This window comes from Equus quagga, chromosome 13, assembly GCF_021613505.1.
Source record: "Equus quagga isolate Etosha38 chromosome 13, UCLA_HA_Equagga_1.0, whole genome shotgun sequence".
NCBI lineage: Eukaryota > Metazoa > Chordata > Mammalia > Perissodactyla > Equidae > Equus > Equus quagga.
The window spans coordinates 18,074,437-18,090,803 of record NC_060279.1 but is presented as its reverse complement, the minus strand read 5'-3'; the positions used below and the strand labels follow the sequence as shown (position 1 = coordinate 18,090,803).

Here is a 16,367-nt window from a genome sequence, read left to right as displayed (position 1 = left end):
TTACTTTTTATTGAAGGGAAATGAAAGAAGGGATTTTTATAAACTATTTAATCTTCAGTGACACAGGCAGTTATATTACTGATAAAGATACAAAAATATGATTTGTGTGTGTGAGGAAGATTGTCACTGAGCTAACATCTGCGCCAATCTTCTTCTGTTTTATGTGGGATGCTGCCACAGTGTGGCTTGATGAGCAGTGCTAGGTCTCTGCCTGGGATCCGAATTTGCAAACTCTGGGCAGCTGAAGCCGTGTGCACGAACTTAGCCACCATGCCACCAGGCCAGTCTCTAAATATGATTTTTAATTGTCAAAATATCCTAAATTAAAAATGTTCCAGATTCAGACATCCACATGCTAGGCAGATATAAGTTCCATAAGCACAAGAGGAATTTATATCTGACTTGAAATGCCTTTTATGAAAGCTTGTAGCTCTAGCTAGTAGATATATTTGGCTCTGGGTAGGTGAGGAAGGGGAAGTGTGGAGAATATTAGGTTGGTAAGTTTCTAATTATGCATACCTTTTTTTTAAACCTAAAGATGTATCCAGGTATTTGATCAAGTAGGAGTATTCATTGATATGGGAATTATTCAAATATTAGTAAGTCATAAGGGTTTTTATAAATAGCAAGAAAAAATGAGATATGTTTAACAGATCCCTTTAATCATTACAAAGTCAATACACAGCTGATGTTTTGAGCCTGGACTTTCTGATCCAAACCACCAGCCATGGTATGCACGTTCCATATGTGAGAAGGATGCACAAAGAGAAAGTTAATTCATACAAACTGATCATCAGACTAGTAGATGTAAAGAGAGGCAATAACTGCTTTATTTTCTACATGGCAAAGAAAAAACCTTCACCAACTGATGAGTACTCTGAATCAAAGGTTTTGTTTTAATGTAACAGGACCAATCTACTCTGGCATTAAAAAGGAGCTCAGAAATCATCTATCTTTTAAACGAGGAAACTGAGGCTTCTAGAGGTCACATGATTTGCCCTACATTATACAACCACCTTCAGAGCTTAGTTTGTAGAGTCAAGGCAGACCTGAGTGTGAATATGACTAGTTATAATACTTCTCTAAGCATCAATTTCCTCATTGGCAAAATACTTATTTTGTTGTCAGTTTCGCTCTCCCTGATGATAAGCTTTCAAGGAAATCCCCCGGTCTACAGCAGGGCTCAGCAAATATTTTCTGTAAAGGACCACACAGTAAGTACTCTAGGCTTTTGCAGGCTATACGGTCTCTGTTGCAACTGTGCAACTCTGCCTTTAAAGCAGGAAAGCAACCATAAACAAAATGTAAGTGAATGGGCTGGGTTCCAATAAAACTTTATTGGAACTGTAACCCATTGGACCCCAGGGTAAAGACTACACCCCGCTGGGCCAACATTCAAGGCCCTGGGGTTAATGTACCTCGCTATGCTCGTCACTATTCTGAAACTCTATTCTGAAAGCTGTCCCATATGGCCCAGCCATATCAGAGTTCTCACTGTCCCTCCAAATGCCAAGCATGTCAGGCCACCAGGCCTTTGATCACGATCTTCTCTCTGTCTAGAATGCTATTCTCCAGTTCTCGTGAAATCTTACCTCTCCTTCGCAGCCCAGCCCAAATGTGAACGCCTTTATGATTACCTTCCCCATATCCCCCTATCCTTGGCCGAGTGAATTGTTCCTGCCCATAGGTCCTGTAGCACTTTAGTTACCCATGATACTTCAATTCTTCACGAGTCTGTCTCTCCTCCCCAAATGAAAACTCCCTGAAAGCCAGTACCAATTAACAGTAGTGACAAACATGGTGCTGATGGTGGTGGTGGTGGGGATGATGATGATGATGATAAGTACTTTAATAATGCTTTCCCAAATACGATTTCATTTAATTCTCACAAACAAACATTTTATAAATGAGCATTCTGAATATCAGGAAGAATAAGTGACTTGTTCAAAGTTACAAAGATAAATAAACGGTACAGCAAGAATCTGAAAGTGTATCTTCTGATGCCATCAGTTCAGCTTCTCCCGCCATACCATCATCCTTTGAAAACTGAGGATCTAGAGCCTAGCAACTGCTCACTAAATGTTGCTGAATAAACGGCCAAATGAGGAACAGGATGAGTATCCCTCTCGCCAACACCATAGCTCCACCCTGATGGGCAATATGTCTGCCTACCTCTCCTCCTCTGTTAGGAGCTGCTGCCTTTGGAACCACTGGATGAACTTTTGGTCTGGGGTCATACAATAGCTGTTGCAGGCGGATTGTAAGAGCTTTATTTGGGCAATCACTTCAAATTCCTAAAGCAGACAGAACACCAAAAAGAAAGAGTGAATAACAAGGCCAACCAAATATACACCTTTTCAACATGAAAACACATCACATTAGGATAAACCATGGAGAAACCATCTAAGAGGACTCTGAAGTTATGCCTTCCTTAGAAATAAAATAGCTGAATAACTCAAAAATTCTAACTCTGAATCTCTGAAGTCCTTGTATGCTTTAATTGTCAATCCTCCTTTCTCCTTGAAAAAGCAATTTATATGAATAAAACAAGCTCGCAAAGCAATCTAAACCAACTACGACCTAAAGGCACAGTGGCTTCCTTTTTCTCTTTTCCATTTTCATTCTAGGGACAGAAAAGTTATTTTTTAAAGTTGAGTACTTCTAAAATATATTTAAAATTTCTATTTCTACTTCCTAAAAGATAAAGAAAAAAATTACTTGAAATCAGGAAGCTCCCAAGTTCCCCACCCCCACCTTCTTCAACCCTTGCCCCTCAATAACTGAGTTTGGTGGAGCTGAATATCTAAACGGTCCAGGGCCCATAAACTTGAAGGTTTAGATTTCCCAAATCCTTGGGTTTTTACTGCTCCAGTAAATCACTTAACTAAGTCTTCTAAAGCTCACAAGAGAAGCAAGTATATAATTATGTTCAAAATTATTTATGCTTATTTAGATGTTTCAATAAAAAGTTTTTTAAGTCAGCAATGGGTATAACATTTAGCTTTAGGTTTTCTATTCAAACTTTCCAAAAGTTTAACTTGCTAGTCTTAAAAGGAAAGAGATTACCATCCAGGGTTATTCTGAAGTTAAAGGACAAAGAGGGGTAACTGCGGAGGCAGTAACTGAATGTGTTTTATCATCAGAGGACATAACAGAGGTAACTCAACAACTGGCAGGGTGTCCACTTCCCCTCCAATGACCTCAGCCCTTGGTCTCAGTATCCTCAAGGAACATTTATCATCATGCTCAAGAAGAAAGTATACTCTACCAGGGAGAGTCTAAGTTGGTATAGCTTGTTACTAATGAGCTCAGCCTGGTTAGCTTCTGACGTTTTGGTTTTAACTTCAATGTCATTTTCTCCTGAAAGTTTCTCAGACCCTACAAGTAGGGGACAGATGCCCCTCCTACACACTCCTATAATACCCACTACTTCTGCTTACAAGCCCTTAAAAGATTGTACAATAATTGCCTATTTATTTGTCTACCCTCCTCGTGGATTGCAAATTTTATGAGGACAGGGAGCTCTGGTTTTTTTCTGCTATAATCCCCAAATCTATCATAGTGTCTGACCCATGCCAGATATGCGATCAATACTTGTGGAATGAAAGAATGAATGAACGACTACAGAACAATGAAAGTACTATGAGGTGAAGTTATTTTGCTCACTCATCTTCCTTTGAATCTTCTAAATATCCATTTAAATACACTATTTTAACCCTAAAACCATAGCGAATTTTCAAAGCTCTACTTTATCTTTTTAGTACAGTGCAGAACTATTTTATGATCCACAGAAAAATTCAAATCGATGTTGAACACCCCTTCCTGTGGTGACAGGAAAGGAAAAGAATAATTATCCACATATAATGATGAAGCCGTTTCCTTTCCTCTCTCAAAGAGACCCACAAGAGTTAACCATCATTATTAACTCTTCTATATCATTTACTCTTACGATCTAGAAACCCTCTTCTCCTTAATAGGATGACCCTGTTATAGCTGAAGCTAATTGTAAAGAAGGAGATGATGGGGGGGGTGAGGGAAGAAGTGTGGGCTTTGGAGAGGCAGGACTCCTTCGGAAAGGTTTGAATCCTGGCTCTGCTACCAGGCAACTCTGGTTAAGTTACTTCATCTCTCTGAGTTTCCTCACCTTTGAACTGAGAACGATAAAACCTACCTCACAGGGCTCTTGGGGGATAATATATAGGAACATGCAAAGCACAATGGTGTATGATAAATGTTGAATAAATGCTCATTTTTTTCTGCCCCTACAAAAAACGTGAAGTCCCCACTTCTTTTATATTTTTCATGCCCAGGTGAATTAAAATGAAAAACCACAGCCAAGATCTCTACTTACCCTTCTCCTTTTTTCAAAGTTTATCAGCCCACCCTGAATTAAAAAAAAAAAAAAGAAAAAGAAAAGAGTGACAAACCAAGCTACTTTGAAACACAGCCCTATGTTGTTCCAGGTCTTATTAAAATAGATCGAAGGGATGATAAAGTCACAATTATTAATGACACTATAATTATGGTTGCTACGGAGGAAGAGAAGCATCGTTTGCTTCAAGAAAAGCATTCTTTTAATGATAATAGGACAGGACAGAGAGACAGCTTTCTCTTTAAAAAATGTCTGAAACCAACTAAAATAGTAACGATAAAGGAGTTACAATTCAGAATCCAAATACATTTGCAGAGTCAGTAAAGGCAAAAGCTTGAGTAAATGTTCCATTACACTTTTTCTCTTGACCAAAAGCAACAAAAACAGATGGTCATTGACTCATCCTGGAAACCAAATTGTCAATGGTTTATCAAAAGGGAAGTCACTTCTATACAGCGTCATGAAAGTTAAGTTTCAATTCTTCATGCCCCCAGCTCCTACTCTCAGTAGGCTGAATTTAACTTGTAAATCATTGGTCACTCCCCAAAAACTCCCCAACACTAATGAGTGTTTCCTGAGATAAGCTGAGGCAGAGGATGTGAAGAGACGCAGAGCTCAGGAAATGCAAAATGAATGAGCATGTCCACATTTACGATGAACTTGGACGTAGGCATATGCAGAATAACTGCTACTCCTCTTAATTATGACCGAGTAAAAGCAGGCTGCCTGCCTGTGATAACCAGGGAGGCGAGGTAATCTTAAATATACAAGCAAGACTTCAATCTCACTCCAAGTATCACATGTCTTTTCCAGTTAATGTTTATTATAGCTACTAACAAGTAGCTTGTATGACTGGGTTTCACCTCTTTTCTCATGCTGAGAGAGAACAGAGCGCACGCCTCAGAATACGTAATGATATGAAAAAAAAAAAGGAATACCTAAAAATCCACAAATTTGACTGACTCCCTACCCCACCAGGTAGAATGTTAGGGCCTATTATTCCCTCAGCTCCACCCGCCAAAGTCCAACCCAACATTAAGGTCTTGCTCAAAGCCACTCCTTCATAAGGCCTTGCCACCACATCCCCTCATATGGAACTCATCATGACCTTGCCTCTGCTCCCACAGTATTTCTGTTTGAATTCTTACTATTTCTGTCAATCACCGCCTGCTTGGACATATATCTTCAACTGGACTGTGAGCCACTTCTGCTGTTATTCAACTTTGCATTCCTCGTAGCGTCTAGCACAATGCCACGTCCATAACGGGCCCTCAGTAGATACTAACAAAAGTGAATTTCTCTCTTGTGTGTCCAATGAGAAGGCTGCAGGTCCACTTTCACCACCAGCACACAACTCACCTCAATGTAGTCCTGAAGAGCAGTGTCAAGCATGGTCAGGTCAGTCAGGAAGGTGCCCAGGTAGGGCACAGTTCCCTGCATCACACCCTGAAGAGCAAGCACAGCAAAACTGTCTTTGTTGTTACTGAAAAGTTTAAGTGTTTCAGTCACCTCCACACCGGAGGAAAGGGATCTGTTGTCGGCTACACTTAGCAACATGCCCATTTGCTGTCGGAAGCAGCAATCTTTGAACGGCCCAGGTAAGCCTTGACAACGTTTAGAGAATAATGAAGGGTCATTCAAATTTGGGGCCATTAGTGCTAACCTCCATGAGTGAAAATTTTTAAATTCCTACACAAACAGGACAGGAACCCTATCACCAAGGTCTAAATTTCAAAGTCATAGAAACTAAGTGTCAAAGCCAGGAGATCATACAAGCATGTTCAGGTGTGTTCACAGAGGCGTTTATATACCACTCAGACTCGAGTCAGAGGTGCGGACACTCCCAGTGGTTTAGAATGGCCCAGGAGAGGGACGGCCTCATCTTTGGTAAAGGAGTGGGCTGTGGCACACTGGAAGCGTGAGCACAAGAGGAAGGGACGTCACGATTAAAATGGCCCGATGGGCTAGACTTCGTGATTTGATTCCAAAGAATACAGGAGGGAAAGGGAAAACAGTAACTTTAAAGTGGAAAACCTGGTGAAGTCTACCTTAACCAAGTGATGAAAGTTAATGACACCAGATGTCACTCTGCTGTCATTCACTCCTTGATACGATGTGATGAGAAGGGCAATTCACATCTGTGATATTTTCCTCTAAACCCATCACCTCAGTCTACTCACTAGAAACACAACAGGCAGACCCTGGTTGTGGGACATTCTAAGGGTGCCAGAACAGTATTTCTTAAGATTGTCAAGGTAACGAAAAACGAGGAAAGACTGAGAAACTGTCACAGAGCAGAGGAGACTAGGGAGACGAGACAACTAAATGCAGTGGGGTACACTGCGTTGGTCCTTGGAACAGAAAGAGGGCGTTAATGGAAAACTGGTGAAACCCAAATAAAGTCTGGATTTCAGTTAATAGTATAATGCCAGTGTCGGTTTCTCAGTATTGACAGGTGTGTCATGGTTACAGAAGATGTTAACAAGGGGGGAAGTGGGTGAGGGGTTCACATGAACTCTGTGGACTATCTGGAACTTTTCTCTAAATTGCCAAATGAAAAGTTTATTTAAAAAAAATTGTCCCTTGCAAATGAAGGTAGAAGTACTCCAACTGCAGGGACATAGTATATTAATTTCACCAAATTTCCTTTGAAATGATCTCTATTCCCCATGAGGCCAAGGCACTTTCCATTCTGAAGAGAAAATAAAAAGGGGCTTCCATGGACACCTTATCCTAAAGGCCATGAAGGAACTTAGGGGAAATTCTGGCAAGAAAATAAAGTCTCAACCAGGGCAAGACCAGGCTGCTCGACGTGAGACTGGCGTTTCCTCAGCCAGAACTGCTCCGTGAGGGTCACACGGAGGAGGGCTTTGTCCTCCAGGAACTCGCTGCCAGCTGCAGTGTGTCCTTCCCCATTATGTGTACAAGGTCTCATCCTGAATTCAAGTAATCTTTTTTACAGCTATTTTTAACTTGTCTTTGAACACCCAGAAAAGTCTGAAATGCTGTGAACGTTTTTTAGGCGTTACATCACAGAAGAGTCCTCTCATTCAAAAACATTTCTGATTTACGGCCAGCTTCCCAGAGAAGGAGAAAATCCTCTCAAAGCAGGGATGAGGATATTTAGAGTCTGTCAGTCTCTCATCTCCCTTCTCTGGTTTTCCCCGTCTAGGCTAAAAATTAGGAGAGGTCTTAAAAGACAGCTAATGATGACAACAACTACCTCTCAGTCTGAAGGAGGGAGGTATGAGACTCTTTTGAGTTTGGAAAGCTAGAAAGATCTGGTTAGTACTTGGGGCTAGTCAGGAGAGCTGGGAAATGACTGGAGGGTTTTGAGCAAATGAAAAGATGTGAGTACACAGACCACATCCTCCTGAGAGCAGACACTCTCTTTCCTCAGCACCCAGGTCCCAGGCCACTGTGTGTCCAAAGCTGACTACAACAGGCATTGCCGCTGGGAACTGAAGCCCAGGAGGTCTCAAGGCCAAGGAAGCAGCAGCTCCTTAGTGCAGGAGCGGATGGCAGAAGACGGCAAGAGGGCCAGAGGTCCACCTGCTGCAGACCTTCCCTGACCTCCAGGAAAAAAAACGCTCCAGAGAACACCACGATTTGGGGCTCTCAGTGTTTCTTTCCTACTGGGTCAAGTGGAAGCGATAATATTTTTCCTACAGACTTCCCAGGGTTGTTGGGAACAAATGAGGTAAAGGACAGGGGATCTTTTTTGAAAGTATGGGTGCCCTGCAGGTTGAAGGCGCCGGTGCCAGGCCTGCACGGAGCCCAGCTACCCACACAGCGCCACTCCCTGGCAGGCTCTCAGGGAAGACTGAGGGCGTACACACCATATCCTTCTGGAGCTGAAGCCGCCTCTGTGTCCGCTTCTGGTTTTCTTTCACACTGCTGTCCAGGTTTGCAAATTTTGAGGTTCCTTCCTAAGAAACAGAAGCACACACAGAGGAGAGTGACGGAGGACGACACTAGAAAGAGGCGAAAGGGCATCTAGTTTGTGGTACAGAACCTCTGCACAACCATCTGAATGCCATGCAAAACGAAGAGGCCTCCAGCAGGCTCTGGGCTGTACTATGCAAATACTTGGCCGGCTTGTTGCAAGTGGCCTATTTGTAAAAAGGCGCAGTGGCCTTGGATTAGCCTGTTTTCCTTGACTTTGTAAGAAGAGCCCCTGATTTGGTTACAAAATCAATCATCAATACAAGGCAGGCAATTCCTGAAAGTGGAGACAATTTTTACACATCATAAATTTCACTCAAAGTAATCTCATGTCCTAGAAATGAAGATCTCTTCCTCTGTACATTTTGTGATTTCTTGATCTTGGCCTGAAACGCATGTGCCAGCATTTTGTGGTATTTTTTAGCTAAAGCAAACTTTTCTACCGGAAGTTTTCTGAGGAAGTCCAGTATCGTGGTACAGCATTAATCTATGAAAACTGGGCCTTCATACATGTTTTCCCCCTCTTCCTCCCACAGTCAGTCCTCCCAAGTTGCCTCTCAGGTTTGGAACTCTTACAAATCAATCCTTCCTCCTGGTGCCTGAGGACAGATGGCTACCCTTTCTCTGCTCCTTTCCGTTCTAACAACCAACTCGTCTACATAATGACTAATTTCAAGTTTGCTGACTGAACATAAAGTGTTTTTGGTTTTGTGGTTTCGGGGTCCTGTTAAGTTCTCATTTTCCAGGAACTGTATGAATGGGAGGCAAATTTCACAATTCAGGAGTGTATAACCTCTACACTAGTTTTTCCTTAGTCAGTTTTCCCGGGTTTGTTATATTACCAAAACATGTGACCCTCCACTACAGCACAACCACATGAGGATGTTTTTCAGGGACTCAGCCTTTCTGATGACAGTGACACATCAATATCTTCTATCATTCACCAGCCTTTACCCCAGGTCCTGGTACCCCACTGGGGACAGAACTCAGAGGGACTCATTATCTCTTTAAGTCTCCCTATTACAAATGATAACAAAGAGAGGTATTGTTTCATGATCTCCTACTTAAAGATTTTCTTGGGGATGAATGAAAGTGGCCTAAAATGTGCCATTTCCTGTGCTAGGTGGTTGTGAGTCCTCCCAAATTCTTGCAAATTTGCTAGGAGTGAGAAATCAATTCTTTCTGACTTGAGTGCGAGGGTCCATCTCTTTCCAGTGTGTCAGTCCTTCTGGTTTCCTTCCAGTTTCTCAATCACTGGCAGGGGTATAATGTATGGAAGTTATTGCACATATATCTAAAATTCTTAAGAAGGATTTCTGAAAAATTAAAAGGCTCTCGAGAATCAAAGAATAACAGAGATGGGAGGGATCTTAAAGAGCACTAGGACAACCTCCTCATTGGGAGGAGAGATAAAGACCCGAGATAAGGAGCTAAAAGACTTGCTGATTCCACAACTACATGATCTCAGGGGAGTGAGATTCCATTCTGGCTGGATAACTAAAAAGACTGACTAGTGGCAGTTCTTCCAAATAAGGTGTCAACTGAAAATCCACTATTTCCCACATCCAATGGTGTGAATTTATTCCTTTACTGGCCCTAAATCCTTTGCTCTGCAAGGTACTCACAACACCAATTCATTAACCTTCCAGAAACTTCTCACGGGTTTTGTGATTGCGTCGCTCTTGTTGTTTCCCCCTGGGTCCTTTGCTGCTTGCTCACACTCCCTCAGTAGTGACTCTTCTTCTTTCCTGCGTCTTCTTGTTTTCCGCTATACTCATGTCTTTGGAAATAGATATTCTCTAGTCCCATGACCTTAAGCATCACCTATGTCTGGATGAGCTCCAAGTCTCTCTGTCTCCCTCCATCAACCTCCTGCTCTCCTCTTGTCTCTCTGCCTCTGTCCTTCTCTCTCTCCTTGTGCAAATTTCTCACCTGAGTCTCACCTTCTCTCTATCTCCATCTTTGGCAGAGTTCAGCTGCCCTCATCCATCCTGTTTCCGGGTGGGAGGGGGGCCTCTTCTACTAGGCTGCTACACAGGCATTGGATCTTCTCAATAAATGTTGGTTAAATTATAGCTCAGAAGTTAACGGTAATTATTTGAATAGGTTTTCACAGTCCTAACAGTCTTCTGCTCCAACTCTAACTTTAGTGCGTTTTGCAGCTTCACTAAACATACACTCCACCGGAGCCAAATTCCTCGGCCTTTCTAACAGTTGTTTATATCAGTTCAACCAGGGAGAAGTCTCATCAAGAGTTCCAAGAACTAAGATTTGGTGATAGTCTGCTTTCCTGTTGTTTTGAAATTTGTGGACCTACAGTTCATCTGCTTGGAATTATCTAAGTTTCAGACACCATAAGGTAGAAACAGGTTTAAGACAATCTTTGAGAAAAATAAAAACACTTTTTCCAACAATAAAAGGAAAACCATAGATTTTTGCTAATTATGATGTTGCCTCAGCCATAATATTACAGATGTGGCACACTGTATCGACCCAGAAGTAGAAGAGAGGATAGGTTGTTTAAGACTAAGATTACCCAACCACAAATCAGAATTAGTCCAGGAGTGGTATATTAGACACAAAGGCTGGCAGTTTTCTCAGTGGTTCTTTCGAGAACCTAAATACATTGATTTCATTTTTTTACAACTGTGCTGAGAATTAACAACCAGAATTACATACTTCATATGAAGAATGATCAACAAAGATGACTGGAAAGGGACCTACATATACATAGGGACTGCCCAAAACATTCCACTCTCATTAATGACAATGCACAGACTGCATGAATTCACAGCCAAGTTCTTCATTTCTTTGGAATCTGAGCTATATACAAGAAATTTAACTTAGAGCACTAGAGTAAACTTTTACATTTAAGAAAGGTTTATGGGACCTTTAACGTCTAGATATAGCTTTGCTTCTAAGGTTTCAGCCAGAAGACCGCCACCAGGCAATGAGCTGCACAGTATTCAATTTATCTACTTTGGAAAGATGACTCAGAGCTATCGGGATGTGAATGTGTGGCTCCAGTTAGTCTAGCTTTGTATTACCGACAGGGAGACTACTAAGCCATCTCCTTCCAGCCAGATGAGTTTCCATTTAAAGTCTGCAAACTCAGGGGGATGTGAAGCAGGGAGTAACACAACCTCAGCAAGCATTGTTTAGAGCGCAGTGAATCAGGTAGGCCAAATCCAATGTCAAATGTCAGCATAAACTGTCCTGCTCATACCATCTAACCCAAGAAGGGCTAAGAGCGGGCAAATGGTTGAAGTCATGTGAATTCTAAGGCCCATCAATTCATGCAGTCAAACACAGTTTCTGACCACTTGCTATGTGCCAGGCACTGTGTTGGCATTAGGGACATAACAGTGAAAAAGATAAACCCAGTCCCTGCCTGCAAAAGGCTTATGGGCCAGTAGAGAGACAGGTTAAGTACACAGGCAATTCCAATACAGCATATGATGATAGTGTGAGGACAGATGAATGACAGGCCTCTCCTGGAGCACATGGGAAGGTACCTAATCAGGCCTGAGAGTGTTAAGGGAGGCTTCCAGAAGAAGGGGAGTCCACACAGAGACAGAAGGAAGAGTAGGACTTCGGAGGAGAACAGTCAGGAAGACCATAACAGATGCCCTTATAGGAACAGCCAGACTAACAGTTATCAACTTGATGCCTTTTCTTAGTAACCCCACCTCCACTTGACCTTCATCCCTACTCCAAGTGTCTGCCCTAAGCTTGCATATATAGTTTATAATTTATTCATTTGTTATGCATACTTTGGTTTCATACGTGTATACCTTGCCAAATACTAAAAATAACTTACATTTGAACAGTGCTTTCAAACATTTTATCTTAGTCAATCTTCAAAACAATTCTACACGGTCAGTAGACTAAATGCCATTATAGTCTCCAATTTACAGAAAAGGAGACTAACGACAAGGATCATATCATCTACTTGCCCAGCTCAGGGCTTCCTCCTATGGTAGCACATACCATACTGTTTCATAACTGTCTACTTCTCTACCTCCCCCATGAGACTGGAATCTCCTTAAGATCAGAGCTTGCCTTCAATACGGTTCACCTAGCACATAGTAAATGCTCAATCAATTATTTGCTGAATTACTGATTTACCTTTTCTCTGGAGTTTTACCTGATCTACCCCGCCCCCTACAGCCAAGTGATCAGAAGAAATCGTTTCATGCCACAGTGATAAAAGCACAGATTTCAGAGTCTCACTAGGTTGGATTCACCTACCAGGTGTGTAACTTAGGATAAGTTACCTCTCTGAGTCTCGGCTATCTGCAAAATGAGGATGCTAAAATCTGCTCTATAGAAAGGCTGAGAAGATACCTTCTGGCCTATGTTCCCCTCTTATGATCGTTCACCATCTGCTGTTTGGACCTTTACTGGATGCCTTACTCTTGTTTACTATCTATATCCACCAACTCTAAAGTGAATTCTTGAAAACAGGGTCTGTATTAGTCATCTTCACGGAATCTAGAGGCCAGTCCAATGCTTTACAAATATCAGGCATTCAACAAATGTCTAGAGAGATAAAGTGAACCAGGCTGTACCTTTACTTAGCCCGTGGTCCAGCAGTCAGCACTCACTTGGTGTTCAACGAATATTGCTGACTGACGGATTGTGCAATTTAGTCCAAATAAAGGATGTGGAATTGCAGGCTTGGCCTCTGTCATGCTAGAAAATGTTTTGCTGAGAAGGAATATTCCGGGGCCTCTCACCCACCTAACTGCCAGACTTGGTATTTGCAGAGCAGCTTGTTAAAGAGATACACACACGAGCACAAATTTCGCAATCTGGTTGCATAAGTGGAGCTGAGGAGCTGGACGTTGAATGTTCTCAGCCCCAACCCTCTTAGATTTAGCATAAAAATCAAAAATTCTGCCTTCCGGTCACTTAAGGCTTTCTTGTGGGACTGCAGGAACGTAAAGAGCCCTCAAGCTACTCTTCCCTTGAATGGATTCCAGAGTAGCAATAGTGCTACCCAGGACCATCACCCAGAGCCTCACCTTCATCAGAAGTTCCCGGCTGGTCAAATGGTTATTGTGGTCTGAGAAGATATCTGAAAGTTCTTCAAACATCAGCATTCGGTCCCTATAAGAGGGATTAAGAAAATATTAACAAATGAAGAGTCAGTAAAAGCCCAACACTGTCAGCGCAGCTGTCCTCAGTACCTATGGCTACACAGGACTGTACTCATCCCAAGATCAGTGGGCAACATGAGCACATGTGAAGTCAACGACGCTTTTCACGCAGGGTGACTTTTTTTTATAATTTTTTTTTTTTAAAGATTTTATTTTTTTTTTTATTTTTATTTTTTTTTCCTTTTTCTCCCCAAAGCCCCCCGGTACATAGTTGTGTTTTCTTCGTTGTGGGTTCCTCTAGTTGTGGCATGTGGGACGCTGCCTCAGCGTGGTCTGACGAGCAGTGCCATGTCCGCGCCCAGGATTCGAACCGACGAAACACTGGGCCGCCTGCAGCGGAGCGTGCAAACTTAACCACTCGGCCACGGGGCCAGCCCCACGCAGGGTGACTTTTTTAAAAAGCAGATATGGTCACCTGTGTGAAGAGAGGCAAATTTTCTAACCATGCATATTATAATCATAAAAAAGGATTGCTAAATTGGGGCGTTAAGTTTTCAACTGGGACATGTTCTCATCAGCAAGTTAAAAAAAAAACATATCTCAGCAACACACATAGAGTCCCATGGGACCTGAGAAATCATCTTGGCCAATCCCCTCATTTTAGAGATGGAGATGCCAGGGTGAGGGATATGCCCAAATTTCCACTACCAACTGCTGAGAGTTGCATGGATAGAACTCAAATTTCCTGAACCACAGGTCAGCGTTCTTACTCTCAGAGTCGGAGTAGACGGTGGAATCAGGACGGGCTCTGGAGTCAGAGGCGTGGGTTCAAATCCCAACTCTGCCACTCACTCCCCAGTTGATCTTGGACGAGTCACTTAACCTTCCTGAGCTCCAATTTTATTATCTGCACAATGAAAACACTAAGCGTCCCCTTGTGGGGCTGTGGTGAAAGTCAGGAGGATCCCATAAAGAAAGCACCTACTCTGCCCTGGTCCCTTTCTAGTACTCTACATCTCCAAGGGCCTCTTGCTTTTCTCTACATACCCCTCCAGGGTTACTGAGAACAGAACACACAGAATTAACAGGGCAATAGTATTGTATGTGCAGCATTTTCATTATCATGAGAAAGTCATTATTAAGAATTTGTTTTACAATGAGTATAATATTACTCTTATAATAAAGCCATTAAAGCTATTTATATTTTGGAAAAAATAATTAAGAACTTAATTACACGTGGGCCTAAATAAAAAGAAAAAAATAGATGTCTTCCCTGTCCACTGAAAGTTACTAGTGTGATTATAGGAAAGCGATAACCAAATAAGATATCTTAACCCTGTCCCTTGAATTTAGCAATGTAAAATTCATAAAGCTGCCAAGAAGCTGTCTTCTCTAAGGAACTGTGACATTTCTGTAGCATCTCTGCTAAAACATGAACCAACCAACTGAAAAACAACCGGACAACCACATTGTATAGCATGAAGCTTTCAGGTTTGTTTAGTGGTTTTTTTTTTTAATAGTTAAAAAAGCCAACTGGAAGAATGGACCTTCTCTTAAAGTAACCAAGAAATTAAGATATAAGTCCACTTTGTGTTTCAGCCTCAAATCTGCTGTGGACAAAATGTTTGGCTGGTTAAGTGACTTTCCATAGTGTTCAATTTATCAACCACCAAGGAAAGACAGGATTACTTTTCTCTGCAAGCAGAGAAGGTTGCAGTTAGACAATGCTGCATTTTAGCACCTGAGCATCCCTTTGTTTTTTTGGGGGGGGGAGATTAGCCCTGAGCTAACTACTGCCAGTCCTCCTCTTTTTTGCTGAGGAAGACTGGCCCTGAGCTAACATCCATGGCCATCTTCCTCTACTTTATGTGTGGGATGCCTACCACAGCATGGTGTGCCAAGCGGTGCCATGTCCGCACCTGGGATCCAAACCGGTGAACCCCAGGCCGCCGAGAAGCGGAACATGCAAACTTAACTGCTGCGCCACCGGGCCGGCCCCATCCCTTTGTTTTTGATGCCCCAGCTGGGGAACAGCGATAAGGGGAAGGGAGGAGGTAAGCGGTGTTGAGGATGAGGAGACTGTATGCATCTGATTTCCCCATCGTGTTTCAGGGCCCATCATCTAATGACTTTATATGACCTGTATCTTTCATAAGATTCATGTGCAGAGGAAAATCATTCAACTAATCTCTCTTTCACACACAGTCACCTCGATTATTCAAACTAATGAAGAGGAGAAGGAACCCAAGAAAAGAGTGGGAATCAAGAAAATTGTATTGGACTTGGAAAACCCTCTCTGCCAGGTTTCCTTCAGACAGGTAATGGCACTGTAAACAGAGCCTGAGCTTTGAGTCCAAGTGGCTGTGGCTTCTACAGCTCTGTAACACCAGGCAGCAAGATCATCCACTTCAATTTTTCTCTCTTCATCCATTGAAAAATTATGTAATCAATAATTTGACTTCCCCCAAGTAGACTTTCCCCTGGTTGAGAATACGAGCTCATCACTAAGCATGAGTACTCTGGAACTCATTTTGCAGCAAAAATTTAGGAAACTCTGGGTTACCAACCTCGCAGGTTCGGATAGTGTTGGTCCCTTAGGGCTTAATCAGCTCTAAGTGAACTGAGGAAACGGAGTACCTGGACCTTCCACTCTGAGGACCAAACCCACCAATTCCACAAGACCAGGCCTGCCTGGGGAGCAAGCTGGCCTCTCTCCTGATTGACGGACTCTACCGCACACAGCATAGACTATAAACAGTTTACACATTCTTCCTGACTTCTTGATTAGTTCCAACTTAGGTAGACTTGTTGGATGGAGCTGACCTAGTTTGCAACCATGACACATTCCCCAGCCTCTAAACCTGTGCTGATATGGGACCAGAACTGCCTCCTCACTCACCCTTCCCTCCTTTGCAAAAAGTTCCCTGGTCTACAGGGGAAGCTCTGGA

At 42.5% G+C, this 16,367-nt stretch overlaps 1 protein-coding gene across 1 annotated transcript in view; it reads right to left on the bottom strand.

Annotated features, from left to right (window-relative positions):
- Positions 1-16,367, bottom strand: part of RGL1 (ral guanine nucleotide dissociation stimulator like 1) — a 117,901-nt gene that overhangs the window by 19,986 nt on the left and 81,548 nt on the right. Inside the window, exons 9-13 of the mRNA XM_046682269.1 lie at positions 13,345-13,429; positions 8,212-8,301; positions 5,732-5,818; positions 4,352-4,384; positions 2,173-2,294 (exon numbers count right to left, since the gene is read on the bottom strand). Of these exons, the coding sequence (XP_046538225.1) occupies positions 2,173-2,294; positions 4,352-4,384; positions 5,732-5,818; positions 8,212-8,301; positions 13,345-13,429 (417 nt within the window). The remainder of the gene's footprint in view (positions 1-2,172; positions 2,295-4,351; positions 4,385-5,731; positions 5,819-8,211; positions 8,302-13,344; positions 13,430-16,367) is intronic.